The 25,906-nt window shown below is 29.4% G+C and overlaps 1 protein-coding gene across 4 annotated transcripts; it reads left to right on the plus strand.

Annotated features, from left to right (window-relative positions):
• The first annotated feature begins 8,185 nt into the window (after positions 1-8,185).
• Positions 8,186-11,630, plus strand: LOC106761347. Of its 4 annotated transcripts, none has more exons than XM_014644890.2 (7): positions 8,186-8,742; positions 8,852-8,965; positions 9,107-9,187; positions 9,544-9,716; positions 9,830-9,926; positions 10,713-10,833; positions 11,303-11,630. In XM_014644890.2, exons 1-6 carry the CDS (start codon positions 8,470-8,472, stop codon positions 10,830-10,832), a joined length of 858 nt encoding a protein of 285 aa, XP_014500376.1. In that variant the 5' UTR covers positions 8,186-8,469; the 3' UTR covers position 10,833; positions 11,303-11,630. The 4 variants fall into 4 exon arrangements, with proteins under 4 accessions (XP_014500376.1, XP_014500375.1, XP_014500378.1 ...); XM_014644889.2 differs by having other exon boundaries at positions 11,314-11,630; XM_014644892.2 differs by lacking the exon at positions 11,303-11,630 and having other exon boundaries at positions 8,186-8,377; positions 8,447-8,742; positions 10,713-11,110.
• The last annotated feature ends 14,276 nt before the right edge of the window (positions 11,631-25,906 follow it).

Consider the following 25,906-nt stretch of genomic DNA (forward strand, 5'->3'; position numbering starts at 1 on the left):
CTACAAAATACTATAAGCGAAACTTGTGTTAATTTAATTTCATATTTATTATTTTGTTCATTATTATTATATTCATGAGTCTTACTTGTTAATAATGTAGATATTTTTCGTTTATCCCTCACATATATCAAGAAATAAAAAGTTTCATCTTATTAAAAAATTTGACCAATTGATACCTAGTTTTCAATAACAAAATAATACCTTTAGAATAAAAATAAGTTAAAAGTTTTATTAATATCTATGCTAAAACCGGAAAACTTTACCGAAAAGATCTCTTTGTTTTCTTTTTATTGTTTTATTATTGTATCATTTTTTGTTTCTCTCTCAATGTGTTTTCTTTTGTTATTCTTATGTAGAGCTCAACTGGTGTATATAATTGTTAGTTAGGCGATCATGTGTTTATAAAGCGACAATGGATAGCGTTTTTTTAAAAAAGCGCTATCTATTGATGGCTGACAATAGATAGTGTTTTTTTTAAAAAAGCGCTATCTATTGGTGGCTGATAATAGATAGTGTTTTTTTAAAAAAGCGCTATTTATTGTCAGCCACTTATAGATAGCGCTTCTAAAAAAAGCACTATCTATTGGTGGTTGACAATAGATAGCGCGCGTATAGATAGCGCTTAAAAAGCGCTATCTATGATAAAAAAAAGTGATATCTATATACTTTTTTGTAGTAGTGTTATATATAAGTTGAGATTTACCTTTCCCATATTCATGCTATTTTGGTGGTTATGGTTCTGATTTTAGCAACGCTCATCTATAAAGAGTTGTCTAACCAATTAGATATATCAAACTTATACCATTTGATTGTTTGGTTAAAAATATACATCTTGAGACAACACAAACACAAGTTTATGACATAAGGTCTAATTAGAAATAATTATTTTTTATTAAAAGTAAAATTTGTGATATCCCAAATATAATATTATATAGTCATCACACATTCAATATAATAGATCAATCAACAAAAGGAAATATAAAATTATTATAGTTTTCTAATAACCATAAAAGATACTTTATATATACAAATCATCTATGATCAAAATTATTTACCAGAATAAAACTAAAAGAAGACTAAGCATCCACAAAATTTCCCTCCAAGGCCTTCTCCAAAGAGATCTCATCTCCCTCTACTCACAATCATAACAAAGAGAAAAAGTAAAGAACATACAAACACAATCACAAGCAAAAAGGTAAGCTAGATTAAAAAACAATACATCATATATGTCAAAACTTTTCACATAATAATCATATAAATAATATAGATCAACTCAAGCATCTCAGCATACAAAGACCTAAATTGATTGTCTGAACTTAGAATGAATGTCGAGCTATAGCAGGTTACGCACTTGTGGTGGTCATTATTGCTTTGCAAAGCCCTTGCTAATTGAGTTTCACTCTACCACACATCATAAGGTTAGTCAATACTGCGCATAGGCCATACCAGAAGCACCTAGGATAAGACCTCATGTTACTTTCACCAATGCGTCAAACCTCTCTATATAGAATGTATGACCATTAGAGTATCAGGAAAACACCCATGACTAAGCTACTTACACTCATTTTAACACACTTGAACCATACCAAGAAGTTCCACCTTGAAACCAACCTTCCAAACCTTGAAATTGTTTGAAACCATATACATATGTCCATACACTTTCACATTTGAATACCAACATATATCATCACTAATCATGCATCAAATTACCATAAACAACCCAAATAAATTGTCATGAAACGTTTAAAACATAAGCATTGAAGCACCCAGAAGTTGGTGCCTAGGCACCCAGTAGTTGGCGCCTAGGGCCCCAAAAAAGAAAGATAGCGCCCATGCACTGGATACTTGGCGCTCAATGTCCAAAAACAGGGAGATAGCACTCAGGCACCAAACCCCTAACGCTCAGTGCCATGACAGAAGTAAAACCTTTAAATTTCTGACTTTGGATACTTCACTCCCAACTTCTAAAGATCTCTAGGACCCTCTGAAAACATTGTTGTAACTCAAATTGACCTAATAAAACCCAAAGTCACTCCTATAAGCTACCCAAACTCAATTTTTAACTTTCCAACCCCATATCAGTTTACTAACTACATAATCAAGTCTAAATACATTTGTTAGCACATTTTTACACCTCAGTTTCCTTCTAACCACTCTACTTCCATTTCCTAACACTTAAAACCTCCAAATTGTACTAGAAACTTAACCTATGGAGCAATTATCACCTTCATGACAAACTTTTACTGGTTTAAACATCTATACAAGTTCTAATTAGTCTTACAACCTGCTTCAAACTCTCCAAAATAGTTTATACTCCTTACCTCAATATCTCACTACTCAAAACCCCATTTTTACACTAAAAACACCCTAAACTTAAACAAATCACTAGCCCTTTATTTCATAACGGATTTCAATCCTCTAACACCTCTAACAAGTTTGAAATTACTTCATGACAACTCCTAGACTGTTACTTTCTCACCTCAACCTCTCTTTCTTAAACTCATCCATTAAAACCCCACTTTTAGTCTTAAAACTCAAGAATTTGACCATCACTTACCTTAAACACTTGAATTCAGTATTTCAGCTACCAAACAACTTTCATCACACTCAATCATGATAGTACCAAGCATCACAATCCAAAATTCCAATTATTCTCAACATCATACTATCAAAATCATCAATTAAACATACATAATATACACATGATCATACCAATTTCTTAAAATCATCTACAATTCATAGAGATACCAAATTTCTAATACAAGCACAAACTAAAGCATGAATTCTAACTTTCCTTACCTCACAAGAAATTGCCCAACTCTAAGATGTAACGCCCCGGCAACTTACAGGGACTGCTGACTGCCCCCACACATCAACACGAGGCTTTCTAGTGTGCTTTGTCCTCACTCACACACTTTCCGAGAAAACTTCCCAGAAGGTCACCCATCCCATAATTACTCTAGGCTAAGCACGCTTAACCATGGAGTTCTTATGAGTTAAGCTACCGAAAAGCAAATGCATTTGTTGATATGAGTAGCCAAATCAATTCCCTTAAGCTATCCTTCAACTGTATAGTCTCATACCTATACAGTCTCTAGATCCTTCTCATTCCGGTGTATGTTCGATTCGTCCATGTACTCCTTCCACTCGAAGCCTGTCAGGAGCCGCTCCTTGTCCGTGCCCCCTGCACCATGCCTCTTGCACCAGCGGTCACTCCCCGCCTTCGTCAGTGCCCGGGTGTCACATGCCCACCAACTTCCGTATGTAGTATGATGTTTTCATTGTTGTGAAATGCATATCCTTTTATAGTTAAAAGCTTATGAGCTTTAAATATTTCTGTTCAACTATAACTTATTATCATTAAATTTCCATGAAAAGGTACTATTTTTCATTGGGTTACTATTTTTTTTAAGATTATAAATTAATAGGTCCAATATAACATAACTAACATATAAAAATACAAATATAATAAATATATATATATATATATATATATATATATATATATAAAAGTTTTATTGGTTTTGTTTCTTATAATTTTTCTGGTTGCTTTTTTTTCTCTCCATCTTCCATCGAATAAAATGCGAACAAAGTAATTGAAAATCTTTTATATGCTAATTATTTTTATCTAATTATAATCTCCTTCTCTTTTAATTTTGAAAAGTTTCCTTATTTGTATTTTCAAAATTCAATTCTTATATGAAGTGATGATTTTCGTGTGAGGAATATTTAGAACTTTAAATTAAAAATAAAATATTCAAAACAAGGATATTTAATTTGAGACTTTTTCTAATTTTATTAAAAAACCTAACTAATCTTTTGTTTGGTGGTGGGAGGTGGATGGAGACTAGGGATGACAACGAGTCTGGTCGGGCACAGATAGTGCTTACCCGCAATCCAATTCGTCGGATAAAAATGTACCTGTCACCCGACCCGCTATCCGTCGGGTACTCATTTAGAAAATACCCGCGAGTATTTTAAAACCCGCTGGTATCTGCGGATACCCGAAAAAAATTAAAAAAAATATTTTATACATTTTAAAATAAAATTTAAATAAAATTACAATATATATATATATATATAATATAATATAAATTAAAATTTAATTTTAATTAAATTTAACCTAATAAAATATAATTTTATTTTATTTTTAATTAAATTTAATTAAAAAATATAAATTATTTTTTTATTATTTTTTGCGGGTAACGGGTTCCCGCGGGTCGGGTAGTATACTATCCGTACCCGACCCGTTTTATACCCACTTCCCGTTACCTGCGAATAATAAATATCTACGGGTAGTAATTACCGCCGTAGGTTTTACCCGCGGATACTCGTGTCCGCGAATTTTTTTATCATCCCTAATAAAGACAGAAAAGATGTAGTTAGAGAAAAAATAACAAAAAAAAATCATAAAGATTCAAATGTAAACAATAATCTAGATTTCAAACTATGTTAAATCAATTTAAGGAAAAAGGTACTTTTTTTTCTTAAACAAACAAGATACAATTAAATAAAAAAATATATAAAAATTAAAAAAATTAAAAAAATCTAAATATAAAAACTAAATTACTAATTAAACTTAAACAAAATAAAAAAATGTGGTTTTTCTGATAAGTAAAAAAAAGTTAAGAAGAATTAAACAATATGATAAAAAAGTTAGAAATTTAAAGTTGCAAGAATAAAAGCAACGGCTTTATTTTAACTGAAAAAATCAAATAGCTAAACAATGATTTAGAATGAAACAAATTTATAATAGATAATCAATTAAAATTTATAAGATAATTAAAAGTTAATTAATCATAAATTAAAGACTTAAATTTTATGTCAATGATAAATTTTAAACTTATAATTAAGTTCCTTTTAAATTTGTTTGTTTTATTGAGTTTTCAAAAATTTAAATTTTTTCAAAAAAATTTCTGTTAATAATGTGAGATGCTTGTTATCATCATTTGCTTAAATATTGCTACATTACACATTCCTATTATGAAACACATTTAACATGTAAAAAATTTAAAATGTATTATAATAATGTTAAAAGATTATATTTATATAATTTTAAAATTTGAGAACTAAAGTGGATATAACATGAGAGAGGAGTGAAATTCATTTCATGTGAAAGTGCACCCTTAGATAATTATAAAACTACAAAATATAAAATTGTTTAAATTATAAAAAGTGTAAAATATAAAATTATAAGATTATAAGATTGTAAAAATAAAAAATTATTAAATTTAAAAGTATAAAATCTATCAAATGAAAAAATTATAATTTTATAGTTATAATTTTGTAATTTTATTTTGAGAATCTAAAAAATAAAATATCAGAGTTGATATGTATTTTAAAATAATGAGACAAATTATTATAAACTTTAAAAATAATTTTATTAAATAAATATAATTCTTTAAACTCATCACATTATCTTAAACATTCATTTGTTATTTAAAACATTATTCTCTTGATCTTTCTACCATCTCTGTAAGAGTTTTAACTCCTCGATCACCTATTTAATGATTAGAAGGTACCTAGGAGATCAAGATGGAGTAATCTCCACTTCTATTCGATCAGTTATTTGTTTAGAGCAAGTAAGTTTCTAGTTCTTTTTCATTTTATTTTTGGTTTATGATCATGTAGAGAAATTTGTTTTTGCATGTACCAAAAGTGCTTATTCCTTGATTCTTGGTCAATTTGAGGTTTTAAGGTTTGATTTCGATCACCAATTGGTGATTTGTAGGTTTTTTTAGAGTTCTTTGTAGTGGAGGCAATAATTGGGAGTTCTCAGAGCTGTAGGAGTTATTCCTAAGGTAAGGGAAGCTAGACCTTGTTTTGGATTATGTTTGTTGTTTGAATTTAGTATCTTTAGGTATGATAAGATAAATTAAATAAAATTGCGATAATCGTTTTAGTACTATTTGGGTTTAAATGATGATCAATGACGATTTGAGGTTTGGATGTTTGGCATGGTGTGAATTCTATGTTGATAATGTTAATGTTAGTGTGTAATGAAGTTGGATTGACGTTAGAAATTGAATTCAAAGTGGTTGGAGTGAAGAGTAACCAAATCATTTAGTTTTAAGGTCAAAAAGAGAGGTTTTGATGGGTGGGTTTGAGAAATAGGGATTGAGGTGAGAAAACAATTGTCATAGGATTGTTATGCAGTAATTTGAGACTTGCCAGATGTGTAGTTGGATTTAAATATGTTATGGAATAAAGAGGTATTTCATTATTGAAGTTTTGGGGTATTTTTAGTGTAAAAATGAGGTTTTGAGTAGTGAAAATTTGATGTAAGGAGCGGGAACTATTTTGGAAAATTAGGAGTATATTATTGGATCTATTATGACTTTTCTAGACATTTAAAGGAGTAAAATCCGGTGTGAAACTGTTAGTTCCAAAATAAGGTGAATTCTTCGGTATTTTTAGTTTAATTTTGAGGTTTAACTAGTAAAAACTTGAAATAGAAGAGTTGTGAGTAATTTGAGGTGTTGGGGGTGTATTATCTAGTATATTAAGACTTGTCCATATTGTTAGATTACTGATAATGATGATGGAAATGGTAGAATTGAGTTTGGGTAGTTTAGATAAGTAAGTTTGGGTTTCATGTAGCAAATTAGAGTTACATATGTTATTTCAGATACTTTAGGGTGTTTAGAGGGTTTTAGGAAACATTCAAAGTTGTGGGGTAAGTGTGAGAAGTAATCTAAAAAGGGTATAATTTTGCTGATAGCGCATGAATGCCCCATTCTAGTGGTTGGGGCGCTGAGTGCCAGACTCTTAGCATTGAGCGCCAGAAAACAGAAGCTAGGGCGTTGAGCGCCAACTTATGGGTGCTTGAGGGCCAGCTTCTGGGCGCCTAAGCGCCACCCTGTATGCTTCTATAATTATGTTTTAAGTGATTTATGATAACTTGTTGGGTTGTTCATGTTTCTTGGAAGTATGATTAATGATTTTATATGTTGCTATGCAATGTAAAAGTGAATGGATATGTATATGGTTTCAAACTATTTCAAGGTTGGGAAAGTTGGTTCCAAGGTGGAACTTCTTGGTGTGGTTTCAAGTTTTGTTAGAATGAATGTAGGGAGCTCAGTCTTGAGGGTTATCATGACACTCTAATGGTCTTTCATTCTCAAGTAAAGAAGATTGATACATGTGTTGAAAGTAACAAGAGGTCTTAGTCTAGGTGCTTCCAGTATAGCCTACGACGTGGTACAGACTAACCTTGTGAGGGTGGTAGGGTGAAATCCATTTGGCAATGGTTTTGTAAAGTAGTAAAAGCCTCCACAAGTGCACAACTTGTCATAGCTCGACATTCATTCTAAGCCCAAAAATCTAGTCTAGGTCATTACATGTTAAGATGCTTGGTTTGATTTATATTACACTTAATTCGTGTATGAAATGTTTTTTAAGTTTATGATGGATTATTTTTGCATCTAGCTTACCCTTTTGTTTGTGATTTTGTTTGTGTGTTTCTTTGATTCTCTTCTTGGCTATAATCATCCGGTGTGTGTGAGTAGAGGGTGATGAGATTACTCTAAAACAAACGTTAGATAAAGAAATTGCTAATATAAGTAGCTTTAGTTAATTACCTTGTACATAGTTTTGATTAGTTAACTTATATATATATATAAAGTTTCTTTATAATTATTTTGAATCATTGTAATAACTTTATAATTCTTGTCTTTGTTGACTGTTGTTGTTTTTATTAAAAATTGTAATTACTATTATATAGTTTTATATTATGTTTTGGATGTTACACTCATAATTGTATGTTTTTCGAACTTTATAATTTAAAAAATTTATAATTTTATATTTTTGAAGTTTTATAATTTTTTAATCTTATAATTTTGGAATTTTATAATTTTTAAAATTTATAATTTTAATTAATTTTATAAATGATTTCTGTAAATGCAATAAACTTTATAAAAGGATCTCGTCACTACAGTCTTTTACAATGAAATATTATTTACCACAGACATTATGTAACTAACAGAAAAAATGTAATACAAAGACTCAATTGAAAATTGAAAAGCTTAAATTTTTAAAAACTTAATATAGTATAAAAATTTAGTATAATCTCAGTTAAAAATTACGAAATTAATGAGGGTATTGATACTTAATTAAGGATAGATTAAATTTATGAAAATTTACTATATTCCTCTACAAAGAAGCAGAACCTCCATGTGCTGCTCCTATACAAAATCTAAAATCCCCAAAAATACGCTATGGCTAATTTGGCATTTCTTCTCAGATATTTAGGATTTTGTATTTATTTATAGCACTCAGACAAGAATCTATGATCAGCCGCAAAAAATGGTTTCAGAACCAAATCCAGAAAAAAAAACCGCGGAAATCATGGTAGCACACAGCAATAAAAGTGCCAAAGGTAATAATCAATCTGACTCCGTTCTACTTTCACAATCTGATTCGATTTAGAAGCTGTAGATTTTATCAGACGAAAGGAAATTTTGAAGGAGAATGATGAATTCGTTGTTGAATGCCAAGGCATGCGTGGGTGTGCGGTCACCGGTTATAGCGAACTCCGAGGAAAGGAGTGCGAAGAGGATGATGCAAAACGTGAATTGTAGGAACAGTAGGAATTGGAGGAATGTGGCTGTGTCGTGCGGTTCGGAGAAGAACGGGAACGATGGAATTGGCGCGAGTGAAGGGTTGAATTCGGGGTCGTTTTTGTCTCCGAGTCACAATTACGCGATCTTGAAGCACCGGATGGAGATAGCGGCAAAGTCTGAGGTTAGTGTTTTTGTTTGAAAAGAAAGTGGATTTTTCGTGTTTTACCATTGATGTGGTTGGTTCCTCGGTGTTGGAAAGAGGCTTCTTATTGAATTTAAAACGATGGTAGTATTATGAAGAGGCTGCAAGGCTTCGTGACTCGCTCAAATGCTTCGAGGACGAAGTTCCTGTTCTGCGTCTGCGGAGGCTGTTGAAAGAAGCTGTTGCTGATGAGAGATTTCAGGTCAATGATAGTTTTTAAACTAACATTTTTGCAAGTTGATTACATGTTTTTGTTTATGTCATGTTCCATTTTTTAAGTGTGTCGCGCAATGAAGGTCTGAGTTTGGCTTCTCATTTTTCTTCTCTATTTCTGCACATGCAGGATGCAGCTATATATCGTGATCAGCTCAAAGAAATTGCTCCACATTCTCTCTTAAAATGTTCAAGTGATTCTACAACCTTGGTATGAATGCTACTTACTTTTACAAACAATTACTTTGTCGTCACCTATAGATAGTTCTTTCTTGGTATAATCTCTTGAGTGATTGCTTTTAATTTAACTGCATCAGTTGAGTGATTAGTTCAACGCCAAGTAGCTCTCTTGGAAATCAATGGAATACACAGTTTTCAAGTGACTTTGGAACATTTTTTTAAGATTCAGTTCCTTGAAATAATCTCTAATCCTATCACAGAAGAGCTGAAAATATATATTTTTCTGTAAAATCCTAAAGGAAGGAAATGATGAATTCATTTTTCATGTGGGTATCACAATTGCAGAGTAAAAGATGAACTTTCACAGCTTGTTTTGAACTTGTTCAGGGAATTCGGGTACAAGTTAAGAGTGTATATTTAGAGGGCAGAAGTCAACCAACAGAAGAGGTATATTTCTTTGAATATAAAATAAGAATTACCAATAACACAAATCGCCCTGTTCAACTTCTGAGAAGGCACTGGATTATAACTGATGCTAATGGAAAAACTGAAAATTTCTGGTGAGTTAATTATTCTTGTGTTCCTTATGCTTTTTAATGGTATTTTTCATTTTCTTTTTACTCATGTGAATTCAAGTTTAATGTATTTTTTGCTCTTCACTTTCCACGTACAGGGGAATTGGGGTTGGTGGTGAACAGCCAGCTATATTTCCTAGAAGTAGTTTTGAATTCTCTTCTACATGCCCTTTAAACGCACAAAATGGTAGAATGGTATGAAATTTTCGTTTCTTTCTTATTTTTGTTCTATGAAATAGTCTCACCCAGTGAGAAAAATACTCTTTTTTTTTTTTAATTTAAGAAAGTTAGATTATTAAAGGTCCTTTGGATTTCTTAATTGAAGGCAGTACCCTTGGCATATTGTTCATTGTGTTTGATAATGGTACGAGTATCAAATAAATGGATTTTATGCTCAGATGACATTGTTAAATGCTGAATCCTATATAGCAGAAACTACTAAATGATCTGTTTACAAAAGTATATTATAATGGTTTCTATATTTTTATTACTATCATAATGGTTTCCTTATTTAAGTACAATGTTTTTAAAATAAAGGAGAAATTATGTAGAATTTAAAAGAAATCACTGTGTTTTGAGGGTAAAATTGCATATTATCTTTATAGAAAAACATTTATGGTCTGTACACACTTTGGGTAAAAGGTGGTTAATATTATGTTACTTTCGTAACAATTGAATTTGGTCTTAAATGAACGTGGGATTTAGTTCTTTTTTCTGTAAGAATTCTTATATATTTTGGGCCAAATTTATCAATAAAAAAGTGTAAGAATGTTGACTTACGTTTGATGAAAAGTGCAATAGTTAAAAACATATTTTCTATTATGTATTATGTCTTTCATCATTTGACACTTGTCATTGTTCTAAATACATTAGTTGCCAGATTGATTCATGATTGATTTCAACTTGCAAGTATTTGTTATTCTTATGTTTTTCCCATTGAGCAGAAAACCAGATATTTAAATCTCTTCTCCTATAATGCAGGAGGGTGACTTTGAGCTGATACATGTTGATCGAGTAGGTCCAAGAGCATTTAACGTGGCTGTTGCCCCATTTTCTCTCTCTCTACTTGGAGATGATGATGAGGATGTCGAAACTATCTGAGGTAGAATTGCAGCATCACCTTCTCATGTTGCATCAAATAAGCATTCAGAACATGTTTTCACAGCCATGTTAAGAAATTAAAGCTCACTATTTGCATTTGCGGCTTGCAGAATCAGACATTGTCACTGTTTTGCTCTACAAATTTTATTTTATTTTATTTGGGACTGAACCGTATAAATGTGTTTTTTGTTCATACAAAACTCCATTATTACTAAGGAAAAAGTTCAATTAACAGTATTTTTTTAACAACTTTTTAACAACACATACGTGACAGTTTGTGATTGGTCCGTTTTAAATATTTTTTTATACGTAAACTGAAATAGATCAATAAAATGATGACATGTGTTCTATTGTCAAAAGGTTATTAAAAAAAGTTGTCCAAAACATTAGTTAGTTAGAGTTTGTTAGGAGTTGACAGTAGTTAGTTACTTTCTATTGTTGGTTAGTTTTTTCTTCTTGCTGTATTTTAGTTTTATTGTAGAGCTCTCAATGGAAAAGGAAGAGGCAATGGTAGTATTATACAGAAAGTGCAAAGGCAACGACAATACCAGTAGAAAATGAAGAGGCCGTGACAGTATCACAAAAACATATGACAGAAGACAACCCTAGTTTTATCTTTTTTTTTCTCTTATTTTCTCTAGATCAAATATTTATCAGCATATATATATATATATATATATATATATATATATATAAAAGAAAGGAATTGGGTCAAACAACCTAATCCAACCATGATAACATTAATCTAATTTGTCCACTTATAGAACCACTTCTTTTTAATGTGGTTGATATTAGTAACTACATCTTTGCATGCTTATATGTATTATGTTACATTTTTTAAATTGATGAGTCTTATGATTCATGATACAAAATGATTCACGATATGATATATAAGTTTTCTCACATAATTGGTATCATGATTCAACTACCATCCTTCAAACTCTTTTTTTCATAATTCTAACAAAAATCCAACCTTAGTTTTGGTTTCTCACTATTTTAAACGAAAATCCAAACTTAGTTTTAATGGTGTATCAAAATTATATCTAGAACACACATTTGATTATTTTTCCTTTTTTAAATATTTTTATTTATTTATTTTATCATGTAGAATATTATTTTAATTAATTTTATATAATTGTTTTTTTTTATTTTTTAATTCATTCTCATTAATGTAATTTTACTACTGTAATTTATGTGAAGATTTTCTATTTACTATAATATAATAATTTAATTTCATTTTATGAAGTTCAAAAGGATTAAAGATTTATGTAATTTTGAAATATTATTAGTTTATTTCTTTTTTTACATGTTATTTCATTTAACTAAAGATCTATGTGATTTTGAAATATTATTAGTTTATTTCTTTTTTTTTACATGTTATTTCATTTAACTAGTGTATAACACTTATTAATATAAAAAATATGTTATTTTAATTTAGAAAAAGGGTATAAAGAGATATTTGAAATGTTTTTAAACATATTTCTTTTTATAATTTTTAATTATAAAAAAGAATTCATTAATGTTTTCAAAATTAATGGATTTTTTGGTTGTTGTAGATTTTTATTTATGTGCAATGGCATAATATTCTTTCTAAATATTTCACATTAAATATATTATTTTAATATTGAATATTTATACCATTCTTAATGATTTTTTATAAAAATTAATTAACATTGAAATAGTAAAAAAAGGTATGGGTACAAATTTTGACACATAATCATTAAGTCCTGCCACATCATCACCCATTAATTCTGTTTCCTTATATTTAATGGAAGGGACTAATCTGACCCAAAATTTTAAAAATTAGAAACAATTTAAAACATTTTTATAACAAGGGACTAAATTGAGATTTGTCAACTAAAATGAGGACAAAATTAGCTATTAAACAAAAAAAAATTACTTAACATGATTCTTATCATGTCCATTAATGCTCTATTATATCTTTTTGATATATCATCATGGTCAATCTAATATTGTGTATTATGAAAAAAAAAATTATATTTCTAAAGAATTTTAGCAAATGAACTTGTGATTTTCTTTTAAAATATATTATTCATAAAACTTACTTGAATAACATTAGTTACTCTTTATTCATAATATTCTATTATTTTTTTATTGTGAATATTCTTTTGGAACTAATATATTTCAACCTTTTCCATTCCTCTCTTCTATGAAATCTATTGGTATCTTTTTTTTAGAAGGTTCAATATAGAGAAATTATATAAATTGTCATTTTTTCATTTGATGTTTAAATTTTTTTTTACATAAAACTTAGATTTACTTAAATTATTTTCAACAATCTCTCCTTTAAAAGTGAATTCGTTTCGTAAGAGAGTATATATACTTTCAAATATATAATGATCTTTTACTTAAACTATTATTGTTATGGATTTAGTGTTGTGTTGTTGTTATCATATCGGTATAAACCGATCACCAAAATGAATTAAGTTGATACTATTAATAGATTTTTTTAAGTATTCATTAGACCAACTCCATATAAAAAATTGACATTATTTTTAATAAAAAAGATCGATATATATGAAATTTCCCCCTGTATAATGTTTAACTTTATTAATTTTATTGAATGTAAAACTTAAACCCATATTACACGTTGTCCAACCATTTGCACCAAAATAGCTTCTTTGCCCTTACACAAGTACTCGTCTCTTGTAATGTCCCCATCCATCTATCTTTGTCCGAATTAGTTATAATCTCTTGAAAGTAAAAGTGGAAAAGCCAAATCTTCAAACCATGTGAGGTTTAATTAGCATTCTGTGTCTGTAACAAGAGTATATACACTTGTCAACTTGAGCTACGTGGTAATGGATTGGAACCTTCTACCCTTTCATCAAGTATTGTCAAATGTCCTTATTCATTATTATCTTTGCCTAGAAGTCTTTCAAAATTCACAAACCTATTCATTTTACCATTAATAATATCTTTAATTAAGTGTTTAAGTTAGTCTTTAATTTAAAATTAGAAACTAATTTATTATCAATAATAATAAATAACAAAATTCTAAGTAAGGAGTGTTAGAAATTAATTTAGATTCTAATTCATAAACTAATTATAATTTTTTATTTATAATTAAAATTACTTATATATCCATAAGTTTTAATTTATAAAATAATATTTAGTTTAATTAATATAGTGATAAATTATTTTAATATCATATATTAAGACTCTTTTGATAGTGTGTTTCACAGTTTTACACACAAACAGACAAGTGTTTAAATTCTCTGGAGAAAAACGACTATGTTTTTCTATTATCAATTATTTGCGTGACAGGGAAGGCTTTTGTGTGTACTTAATCTTTTAGTTAGTTACCTCTTCCTTATGCTTTTGGTAATATCGTACTATCAAAGCTTGTTATTCCTTAAGTGCCAAGTAATAAAACATTGCTTGCTTATGCTCAAAACTTCTTGTCGATTATGTTTTCTTCTCTCTAATTTTCTTTCTTTTGCTGATCAAATAATAAAAAATATATCTCTCCGTATGGATTGAAAATAAATAAATAAATAAATATATATATATATATATATATATATATATATATATATATATATATATATAACTTCTATAATATTTATGGCTTGGGTTTATCTGTAGAGTTTGTAAGCAAAAATAATTTTACATTAAAAAAAATATTTATAATTTTTTAAAACTATTATCTTATCAGATAAATTAATTAAGAGTATTATTATCATCATCGATTTCACGGATGGCAAAAAAATCCGCAGATACGAGTATTTGTGGGTGAAATCCGCGATGGGTAATTATTACTTGCGGATATTTATTATCCGCGGGTAACGGGTAGCGGGTATTTTAATACTCGCTTCTAAACGCGTCGGGTACGAGTAGTATACTATCCGACCCGCGGGTAACCAATAGCGGGTATTTTAATATCCACTTCTAAATGGGTCAGGTACGGGTAGTATACTACCCGACCCACGGGTAACACATAACGGGTATTTTAATACCCGCTTCTAAACGGGTCGAGTACGGGTAGTATACTACCGACCCGCGAGTATCCGTTACCCGTAAAAATAATAAAAAATAATAATTTTTATATACTTTCAATTAAATTTAATTAAAAATAAAATAAAATAATATTTTATTAGGTTAAATTTAATTAAAATTAAGTTTTAATTTATATTTAACTTAATTTATATTATATATATATATATATATTTTGTAATTTAATTTAAATTTTATTTTGAAATGTATAAATTTTTTTTTTTTTGCGGGTATCTGCGAGTATCCGCAAGTTTTAAAATACCAGATATTTTTTAAACAGGTACCCGACAAATAACGGATCGGATAGCGGGTAAGATTTTATCCAACGAATCGGATTGCAGATAGATATTATCCGTGTCTGACCCGATCCGTTGCCATTCCTATTCACAATTCTTCAACATATGTCAATATTATAAAAAGCATTTTATAAGGCATTGAGAAAGAAAATGAGGAAATGATTTACAAATGATTAATTGTATTTAGAAAACTAGAACGAATAATGAAGAAATCTCCAAGATATATTCACAAAGAAGATTGCACATTAATTAATAATGAGCTTTTAGTTTATGTGATTGCTGAGACGTCCCTACTCAAACCATTTTTTTTTTTTCATCTTTCCCATCAAATCCAAAGCATAAAATTCTTGAGTTTTTTTTTCTTTTTACATAGTTCATCATAAAAAAGAGTACATAAATATACCAAGTCCATTTCAATATGACATAATTTTTAATTTAAAACTTTAAAATAATAATTTGATATTTAATTTTATTATTTTTATATAATGTAAGATTTAAATTCAATTATTTCCAACAAAAATCACTTTTGGCAAAGGTATAAGCTTTTATTTTCACTAATCGCAATCTTGTTTTCCCTCTGCAATCAAAGCTTTCGCTTGTACATTTAGCTATTAACTTATCTGAAACGTGGTTAGTTAGTGGTGCCTGTTATTTTCTGTCACTTGATAATAACTTGTCCAAGTCGATGAGCAAAAAAGTCAATGTCAAAAGCCATAAATTGTGGGGAAAATTCATTGAAGTTATGTGCCCCGCGGGTGAGGTTAATATTTGCCCCTGTCAATATTGTCTCCATTTTATTGTTATGCATGTGTACCAATTGTGGCAGTGTGGGACCACTTTGAAATTGGAATTCATAAGGTAAAAATAATTGTTATTTGGATAATGATAATTTTTTTTTATAATACTTAAATATTATTTATGTGCTATTTTATTATTGGTTTATAAATTAATAATAATCATTACGTGGATTAATCACATAATGATCAAGTATATTGTTGTTATTTATTGTCACTTATGTTTCTTTGTCTAAACCAACATTTAATATGACTATTTTGATTTATAAAGAATAGTATTATTTTCACATTCAATAAATTTTTATATACATTTTATATTTATTATTTTATCTCTTAATTTTTTAAATATAAAATATTCCTAAAACTAAGTTGTGAAGTGATTCATCTAATGTTATAAAATATATTTTACTTTCTATATACTGTAGACAGAAAATATCCAAACTACTTTATATCTAAATTCAGTTAATAAGATATGAATTAGATATTTGTTCGGTGTTTAAAAATTTAACATTTATGTTCATTTAAGTCAGAACAATTTTCTTGTATCTCACTGTTGATCTATCATCAATTTTCCTTTTGTTGATTATATTGAAACTGTCACACCCCATTTAATACTCCATTTAAGTGGAATACATGTGTCACCGTCCGGTTCTCCCCTGGTGAGTGGGAGACAAACTCTGCCAAGCTTTTAATTCTCTTCCCTCGTGATCCGTGCAGTATCAGCATAGCAGAGAACCCCTGGGAGTGGAAGTCAGGTGTCACGTTGGAGTTGGCCGACCGTTCGGACTGGAGGCGGTATTTAAGGTAAGAATGAAGACCTGATGCCACTTTTGCATGCAACCTTCTTCTTCTTCCTCAAACTCCATCTTCTGAAAATCTCAAATTCTCCTCCTTCTCTCTAAAACCTCCCTACCTTCTCTCTAAAAATTCTAACCCATTCACTGTTCCGATCACCCTTCAGATCACACCTGAAGACTCCTGGTGGTCTCCCCTTTCACTTAAACCGTCCGGTTTTCAAGTTGGCATCTGATCTTGGGGAAACTTAGAAGAATAGTTCATACCAACTTATTTTCAAGACTTAGCTGGAATTAGAGGTAAGGGAAGCTTATAAAATTTAATTATGATTTTCTGTATGGTTTGAATATGTGCCTAATTTAATGCATGTTTGATATCTAAAGTATGTTGCTTGATTTCTTATGATTTGAAATATGGTATGTTGTTGTATGAGTTGTATGATAAGTATGAACTATGGATTCTGCATTGATACAAATTTGTGTGAAACTTAGAGAAAATATGCATTTGAGATCGAAGGTCATTAGGACCGTTCGGTCTTCCCTATTCCGTTCGGTTTGTTCGGACGGATCGGCCTAGTATGTTTATTAGACTTAGTTGGTCTCCTCTAATTTCATTATTGATAGTTACTTAAGAATGCTGGTCATAAACCAAGCGTTCGGCCTTACAAGTGTTCGGTCTTAGGCTAATACTTAAATGGTAACATTTGCAACCCTAATATTCTTCCTTTTGAAACCGTTCGGTCACTTAATTACTGAATGGTCTAGTGAACCTTTAATTATTGATGCATTCGGTTTACTTGACTAAAGTCCTTTACTCCCTTAAAGAGTTCATTCTTTCTCAATTCGTTCGGCCTGATAAGTGTTTGGTCTTAGACCAACCCTTTGTTTATGTTAATGCCTATTTTATGATATTCTTGCCAAACCGTTCGGATGACTATCCATTATCGTCAATCTCTGAGTCATGGTCTCATTCTCATTGCTAAAACTATCTTATCAACCATTTAGCATTCTTCTGTTATTCAATTATACCTTTGATATGACCGTCCGGTCACTTACTTGAATTCTTGAGACTCAGCTTCCCCTTTTGATTTAAAACGTTCGGTCACTAATGGTTATGATTCGGTATTGGATATCTGGTATTCTCTCAACGTCCTAACAGTTTGGAAGTAATAACGAACCTTGATTGAATTTGACTAAGTAAGAGAATTCCACTGGCGGAATNACTCATGANTTGGTATTGATTGGTAAAGTATGAATGTGGGAATGACTCAGGTGTTGTCCTTGATCCTGATATTCCGTGAGGACGCTTTCTCAAGTAGAGAGAGGTCCCTCATGCGTGGGAATGACAGGAGGTCCGCGGTTATTTGAGTAGATAACCGTTTGAGGGCTAACCTCGGGTGGCAGCTGATCAGAGAGACAATTACTACACCACACCGGGTGCTAGGGACGACCGAGCTACATGTTCATACCGTCCGGACAGTGTCTTAGAGGTCGGTCATGATTAAAGAAATGTGGTATGCATGTATAGGAATTGTATGTTGCATGATTGATTGGTTTGTATTGTACGTTTACTTGTATGATGAATTGATGAATTAAATTTACATAAGCTTACCCTTATCCTTTGTGTCTTTGCCTATGTTGTCGTTCGGTATCTGACCGTTCGGTTATTCTCTTCATTGCAATGATCATCCTTTTTGGGTGTGAGCAGAGGATAACTTAGAAGTTACCTTGGAAGCTGCTTTGGAGGACACGCTGGAAGACGCAGTGGAAGCCGTGCCTGAGAGTTATGCAGGACCGTCCGGTCCTTAGTATAGTTGTTCCTCTTGTTTTATATTTTCGTAGATGTTATGTATAGGGAACTTTTGATGATTGACCGTTCGGTCAATGAACTTAGTGTTAGACCGTTCGGTCTAACTTGTAAATATTATACTTTATTAAACTGCTGTACAGTTTTAAATTGAATGCTATACTCCTATCTCTTTCACCTCTCGGTTTATTCACTACTGTTCTCCTTTATTGTTCATGTTAACTCCTGAAAATGAATTATAGCTTTGGTTATATTTATTGGGATGTTACAGAAACATTGTTTGGTTTAATCTGAATCAAAATACCATCAATTCTTGTTCAATTTAATTTAAATCAATTCAATTTTAATTGAAGGCTGATTAGTTTATTTAAATTTGTGGATTACAAACAAATTCATATTTACATGTATTATTTGAATTTTTTAGGATGAGTATGTACATGTATATTAATATATCTACTACTCAATAAAAATGAAAATGTCACAAATTTCATACTCTAAGGACAAAAATAGGTATGATTTTTACTTCAAGAACCGTCTAGCTTCATTTCCATTCCCATTTTTGGCTATGCCATTGTTAACTTAATTTTGGTCAACTTGTTATGTGTTTGACCTCAAGAAAAACATCATTTTATTATTTTCATCAAGTCATTATTAAGTCAGTTTTAACTAAGAAATCATTGATTTATCTTTATAAAAAAAAATTAATAACTAAGAAATCATTGATTTATCTTTATAAAAAAAAATTAATTCACCCTTGATTAAAACATTTTTAACTATACATGAGTGAAGTTGATCTTATTTGAACTCAATTAATTTATTGTTGACTTAACCTTGATCTATGCATCATTAGTTTCAGCTTAATTAGGATTTTGTCATTTCAATATCAATTGTTTATTTTCTTTCCCTTAATCTCACTTAAGAAATATTCACTTCAACCTCACTCAAAGAATCTAACTTTGTCTTGTGTAGGTCATCTTAAATTAGAATTAACCTAAACATCTTTTGATAATTATAAAGTGTCTGATAGGAAAGAAAAACTAATATTGTATTATGATAAAAGTAACTTATAGAGAATGACAAACCTAGTCTATATAGAAACTATAGAAAATCCATGCAAGGTCAAACAAACGTACAACGAACACAACAACATAATGGAAACAATAATAATACTTTGACACATTTTTGAATTTTAACATTCATTTGACACGGTGTGAGACCCATTTTTGCTGAATTTTCAGACCATCATAGTTCATAATTTTAAAATTTAATGACAATTAGCGTGTCAGATGAGTATTTTTGCCACTTTGGCATGTCAAGGTACTGCTACTCTAATACAAAGCATTAATATGGTTATCATGCACTAGTGAACTTAAGGTGGGTGATGTAAAGTAACTAGCTTAAGTTTAGTACAATAGCAGATGTAAGGAGCTCCTTAAATAGGCTTAGTAAAAATGTCAGCTACTTGAAACATGAGAGGAATTTGCTTGACAAGGAATTGATATTTTTGTACTTGATCATGAACATAATGTATTCAAAATGTTCGTGAATGAAGGACAAGATTTGAGTAAGAAGCATTGCACTTTGGTTGTCTAAATAAACCATAGTTGTGTGATGAGAAAGTCATAATTCATGCAAAAGAGAAAGAACCCCTTTGATATCTGTGACAACAAACGCAAGGCTTCGATATTCTGCCTTAGTGGAGCTCCACGACAACACCTTTTGCTTTTTAGATGACCATGAAATAAGGTTTGAGCCTAGATAATGCAATAGCAAGAAGTTGACTTCCAATCATCAACATCTAATCCCTAATCAACATCAAATAAGCCTTTGATGGTAAGATGAGAGCATAGATTAATGAGAAGACCATGAGTATTGGTTCCAACTACTTATCACATAAACCTTTTAACTACTTTCTAATGGTGTTGTTGCGTGAACTGGCGTACTTTGTTCACGACAAAAGGTTTTGGTCTTGTAAAGGTTTGGTACTAGAGAGCTCCCACTACTTGGCGATAGAGAGAATAATCATCGAAGGAAAACATTTCATCAGCAAAAAGTTTGAGCGATGTTATCATTAAAGAAGGTTAAGGATTGACGTTAAGCATTTTGACTTTGGTAAGAAGATCATGAATTTAATGAGTTTGAATTAGATGAAAAGAGCCAATGGTTGTCCAATTAACTTCAATCCCAAGGAAATAATGAAGTCTACCAAGATCTTTATGAGTAAAGGTTTTATTCAATGTTGAATTAAGACGATTGATATCAAACTTTGATTTTACTGTAATAAGTATATCATCGACATATATGAGTATATAAATGACAGAGTTCACCGTAGTTTTAATGAAAAGATAAGGATCACTTATTGTGGGAGTGAAACCAAGACAAGCCAAAGTTGTGCTGATTTTTTTATACTAGTCACGAGGTGCCTGTTTGAGTCCGTAGATGACTTTGTTAAGTTGACACATCTGAGTGAAATTAGATAAGAAATCAAGTGGTTGTTCCATGAAAATAGTTTCATGAAGGTCTCCATGTAAGAACATGTTATTGATGTTAAGTTGATGAATGCAGTAACGTGAAGACATGACAAGGGGATAGGATGATGTAGATCATGGTGGGTTTGATGACAGGGATGAAATTGGTGGAGTATTCAAGACCTTCGATCTGTGTACAATCGCATGCATCCAAAGATTTTGAGTTGTATGGATGAAGTAGAGGAAAATACGTGCACCCAAAGATTTTGAAAACATAATCTATTGGTTTGTTAAACAAAACTTGATTAGGTGTTTGATTATTTAAAATAGGTAGGCAAGTTATTAATAATGAAAGTTTTTGCAAGAAAGGAATGTCCCTAGTAGTTTAAAGGGAGCGAAGAATGGACGTTATAAATGCACCGTATTCATTTGGAAGGTCGGATAAAATGGCTTCAATGTGTTCTTCATTTATGACATGAGATCCAATGATAAGAAGGGAGTCTACAGTGTGTTTGATGTCCAAAGCCACATTGTAATGGACTTATTTTTCTTGTTGGTCTTGAGTTGTGTTTCTTTATTTTGGCTCTAGAATGGCTTGCAAAATAAATTATGAGTTTGGTCTATATTTCAGCAATGAGAGCCAACCATCTTGGTGAGCATCATGTTGGTCATAGATGTAAAGAGCCAAACAACTATTAATTGATCTTAGTGTTGATATTGAGAATACAATGGATTTAAAGGTGGATGAAAGATATCAAGATGGAACAACATATGCATCATGAAAGTGAAAAAGATCAAGATTGTAGAGGGTGGCAAGCACTTGGTGTTGCCAAACAAGGAAATTCTCTTCATCTTATTTGGTAGTGATAAGTATGGGAAAAGCGCGAGGAGTGAAGGATGCAGTGGAGGAAGAAAAGTTTTGTGTGGTAGAGTTGGGCTGAGAACTTGTAGAGGTCATGCTGTCTAAGCTCATGATACCATGACAAAGAAGTGGACTTTAAGCCTAACTCAATCATACAAAACTAGCTTGTAAGATGAGGTTTGCACCTACTTATATATTTTAAATTGGTCTTACCTCTAGATGATGTAGGACTTCCAACAAACTCTCTCACGCTGAGGTATATACAGTTTAAGTGTGAGACTAAACGTTAAATGGATGGTTCGATAATGAAATGATAACGAGTGAAAAATATGTCCAACAAAAAACAAATCTCACTATGATAGACTATAATAATGACTATAATACCATGACAAGAAAAAGAAATTAATGTTGTATTATGATAAAAGTGACTTATATAGACAAACAAACATAACCTATATATAAGTTATAGAAAAGCCATGCAAGATCAAGCTACAACAAAAGTAACAACACTACATAAAGCATTAATATGGTTATAAGAGAGAGATAATTGTCTATATTTCTCTCAATCTTAAAGTCATTACTTTAACTACATATCCCATCGTTTGAATATTCACATTATCGCAACATTCACATTATCGTTCAAGTAATAATGATCTATGCTTGTAACCTTTATAAATCACTTAATCATTACTTCAACAACGAAATACCACTTAAATGAAATCAAGCTCAAAAATAGTCATTGCCAAAAAAAGCTAAGATGAAAACAATGAAAACCATGCTTACATACTTCCCAATTCCTAAAATACCTCTTTTCCATTGCTTTCAAACTCCAAATTATTCTTTTATAACATAAACACCTCACCTTATACCAATTCATTCTAAAAATTATGCATACACATCTTTCAATACACTTTTAAATATGATAATCTAGATCCATTTATTGTATACATTAAATAGACATACATATTAACTCCTTGACACTCTATAATATACCAAAATATAGGCAATTCATCAATTATCTATCATACATCAATAATATCTTTTCATAACCAATTACCAAAAAAAAAAAAAAAAAAATCCTCTCTTAATAATAATAATAATATAATCTATTACTAAATTTCTATTATAATCACTTCACTAAACTCCTCCTCTTACTTCCTACTTAGCTTTAAAATATGATAAAAGCCAAAATCTTCTCAAGATTTAATGAGAATTTAAATAAAAGAATTTCACTAAGATGAAATTTTAAATAAAACAAAACATAAACATCTAATTTTTATTTATAATTTTTAAAAATATTTACATATTAAAAATTTATATCAAAATAGCTATAATCTTATTTAATATATATTTAATTGGATTTGAACTGTATTAAAATTTCATATTCAAAATTTTAAGTAGACTAAAGGTCAATTATTGTGATCATATAACAAATAAGATAGTACATTTTATTTTAATTTTGGTTTAAACTCTTTTTTGGTCCCTAAGTTAAGCTCTGATATTTAGTTTAGTCGTCGCTTTTAAAAATGTCAACCTTTAGTCCTTATCATATGAAAAATGTATCAAATCAGTCCTCATGACAACACTTAATGAACAATAAATCACAAGTTTTCATACCTAGATATCCAATATTTTATGATTTGTTAACATAAGGTGTTATGAACAACAAATCACTTAATGAAAAACTTGTGATTTGTTAAGGAATTGAAAAACTTGTGATTTGTTAACGAATAAGACTGATTTGATACATTTTTCATATCATAAGGACTAAAGGTCGACATTTTTAAAACCGGGACTAAACCGAACATCAGAACTTAACTTAGGGACTAAAAAAAGATTTAAACCTTTAACTTTTAGGGAATTAGTGAAAAAAAAAGGAAAATTATCTCACTTTTTTTATTTATTAATATAAAATTATCTAAATTAAACCTGACTAAAATATGTTTAGTTTGACTTAAATAAACTATATTTAATCTAACTTATATTTAGAAATTTTACTTTTTTTTAACCAAACTTAACATGAACCGGTGATAAATCATATTATTTATGAATTTCAATCTATTTTAACATTTCTATATTTATATTTATAGTAATCATCAATATTATTATTTTCACGTTATTACAACCATTACATAATTAATAATTACTGTTATTATATTATTTTATTATTATTATAACTATATTTTTCTGTTATTATTTATTATCTTATTATTATATTATTATTTTATTATTATTATTATTATATTATTATTATTATATATTAATATTATTATTATTATTACAATAATTCTTATTAACATCACCATTTACAACTACAACTACAAATATGATTTTCGTAATCATTATCATATTATAATTATTTTCAATAGCATTTATTTATTATGTATATTTTATATATATATAATTTTGTGCTAACAAAACACAAAATAAAAGACTCATTAATATATATTTTTATTCTTTGGTCATATCTTTTATCATCTATCTTGGTTAAATTCTAATTACCAAAAATGACCCTTTAAAGTTATTTTGTTATCCTATACATGTTCTTTATTATTTTTGTCTCGTTAAGAATGAAAGATGAATGATTGATTTTTTTCAAATGATAATTAATGGTTGAAACTAATTTATGTACCTTTTTCCTCTGCTTGGATGCATCTTACCATAACTTTTTGTAGTATTTTATGACAATAAGTTGAAGAGGAGTGTGCAAAAGTAAAGTGCAAAAGCACTGTTACGTTGTTAATTAATTAATAATGAGAAATCATCATTCTATCAAATATATGAAATAACAACTATTAAAAAAAATACCTTTTTAGAAACGTGGATCTCTTCAATCATCATTATTGCTCTTACCAAACCCGAAAATCCAAAGGAAGATTTCACAAAATCTTATGTAAATAAACTGGGATGAGAAAACAATATGCTATCAGGAGTATTAGTGGATAAAATTTATGATGAATAATTATTATTTGTAAATATTTATTATCTATATAGATAATCAGTAGTGATATTTTAATATATGTTTCTAAACATCGGTCTATAAATATTTGTTATTCGAAAAATTAAAAAAGAATAGTTTATATTTTTAATTAAATTTCTAAAAATAAAATAAAATTATATTTTATTAGATTAAATTTAATTAAAATTAAATTTTAATTTATATTTAATTAAATTTTATATTACATTTTATTTATATATATATATATATATTATAATTTTATTTAAATTTTATTTTAAAAATATATAAAATATTTTTTTTTACGAGTTTTAAAATATTCGTAGATATTTTTTACCAAAAATATTGATACGGACACAAATTTATCTGATAAGTCGGAATACGGATAAGAATTATTATTGGCTAACCTGATCTGATCTGACCCGATCCGTTATCTGTAGATAAACATTCTTACTTTCCTCCTTTCTTTTCGGTATTTAACTTGCAAAAGCAATTGATAAGATGTTTACAAAATGAGTTTAAGATTCAGTGAACAATATTTCATGCTGGATAGTTCCATTCGATCTAAAAAATGTTCTCACAAGCTCTCTACCCTCACTTTTTTATTTTCTATATGGATTTCAGTAAATTTAATTACTAATATTATTAAAATTTATTGCAAAATTAAGTATCTCTTACATGTGAAAATTCTTAGTTAAAATATTCAAAAGAATTTATATACAGTGTCGTCTATGCTTTCGTCATTAATTTGATTATTTTATGATAATCATTATTTATGTTCATCACTTTTTTATGTTTCCATGACTAACATTTAGGCTCTGTTCCTTTGTAATGATTTGAGGGAGATGATTTGGGGGAGATGATTTAAATGGATTTGAGTAGATTTGAGGGTAATTTTTTTTGTTGTTTTTTTGAGTGGATTTGTGGGTAATTAAGAGTGGATTTGGAAGTAAAGTTTATGAAAATTAGTGTAGGATTTTATTGATGTGACAAATTTTAAAAATTTGTTTAATTGATAGAAATTGAAGATTACCAAAATACCCCTAGTTATTAAAGTAATATAAAATGATAATTGTTAAA

This window comes from Vigna radiata, chromosome 5 (assembly GCF_000741045.1).
Source record: "Vigna radiata var. radiata cultivar VC1973A chromosome 5, Vradiata_ver6, whole genome shotgun sequence".
NCBI classification, from domain to species: Eukaryota; Viridiplantae; Streptophyta; class Magnoliopsida; order Fabales; family Fabaceae; genus Vigna; species Vigna radiata.

Excerpts from the sequence above, each read along its gene's own strand:
- LOC106761347 (XM_014644890.2), top strand. The coding sequence starts at position 8,470 with ATGATGAATTCGTTGTTGAATGCCAAGGCATGCGTGGGTGTGCGGTCA. Across the intron at positions 9,188-9,543 it reads CAAGTGATTCTACAACCTTG|GGAATTCGGGTACAAGTTAA; the intron begins GTATGAATGCTA and ends GAACTTGTTCAG. Across the intron at positions 9,927-10,712 it reads ACGCACAAAATGGTAGAATG|GAGGGTGACTTTGAGCTGAT; the intron begins GTATGAAATTTT and ends CCTATAATGCAG.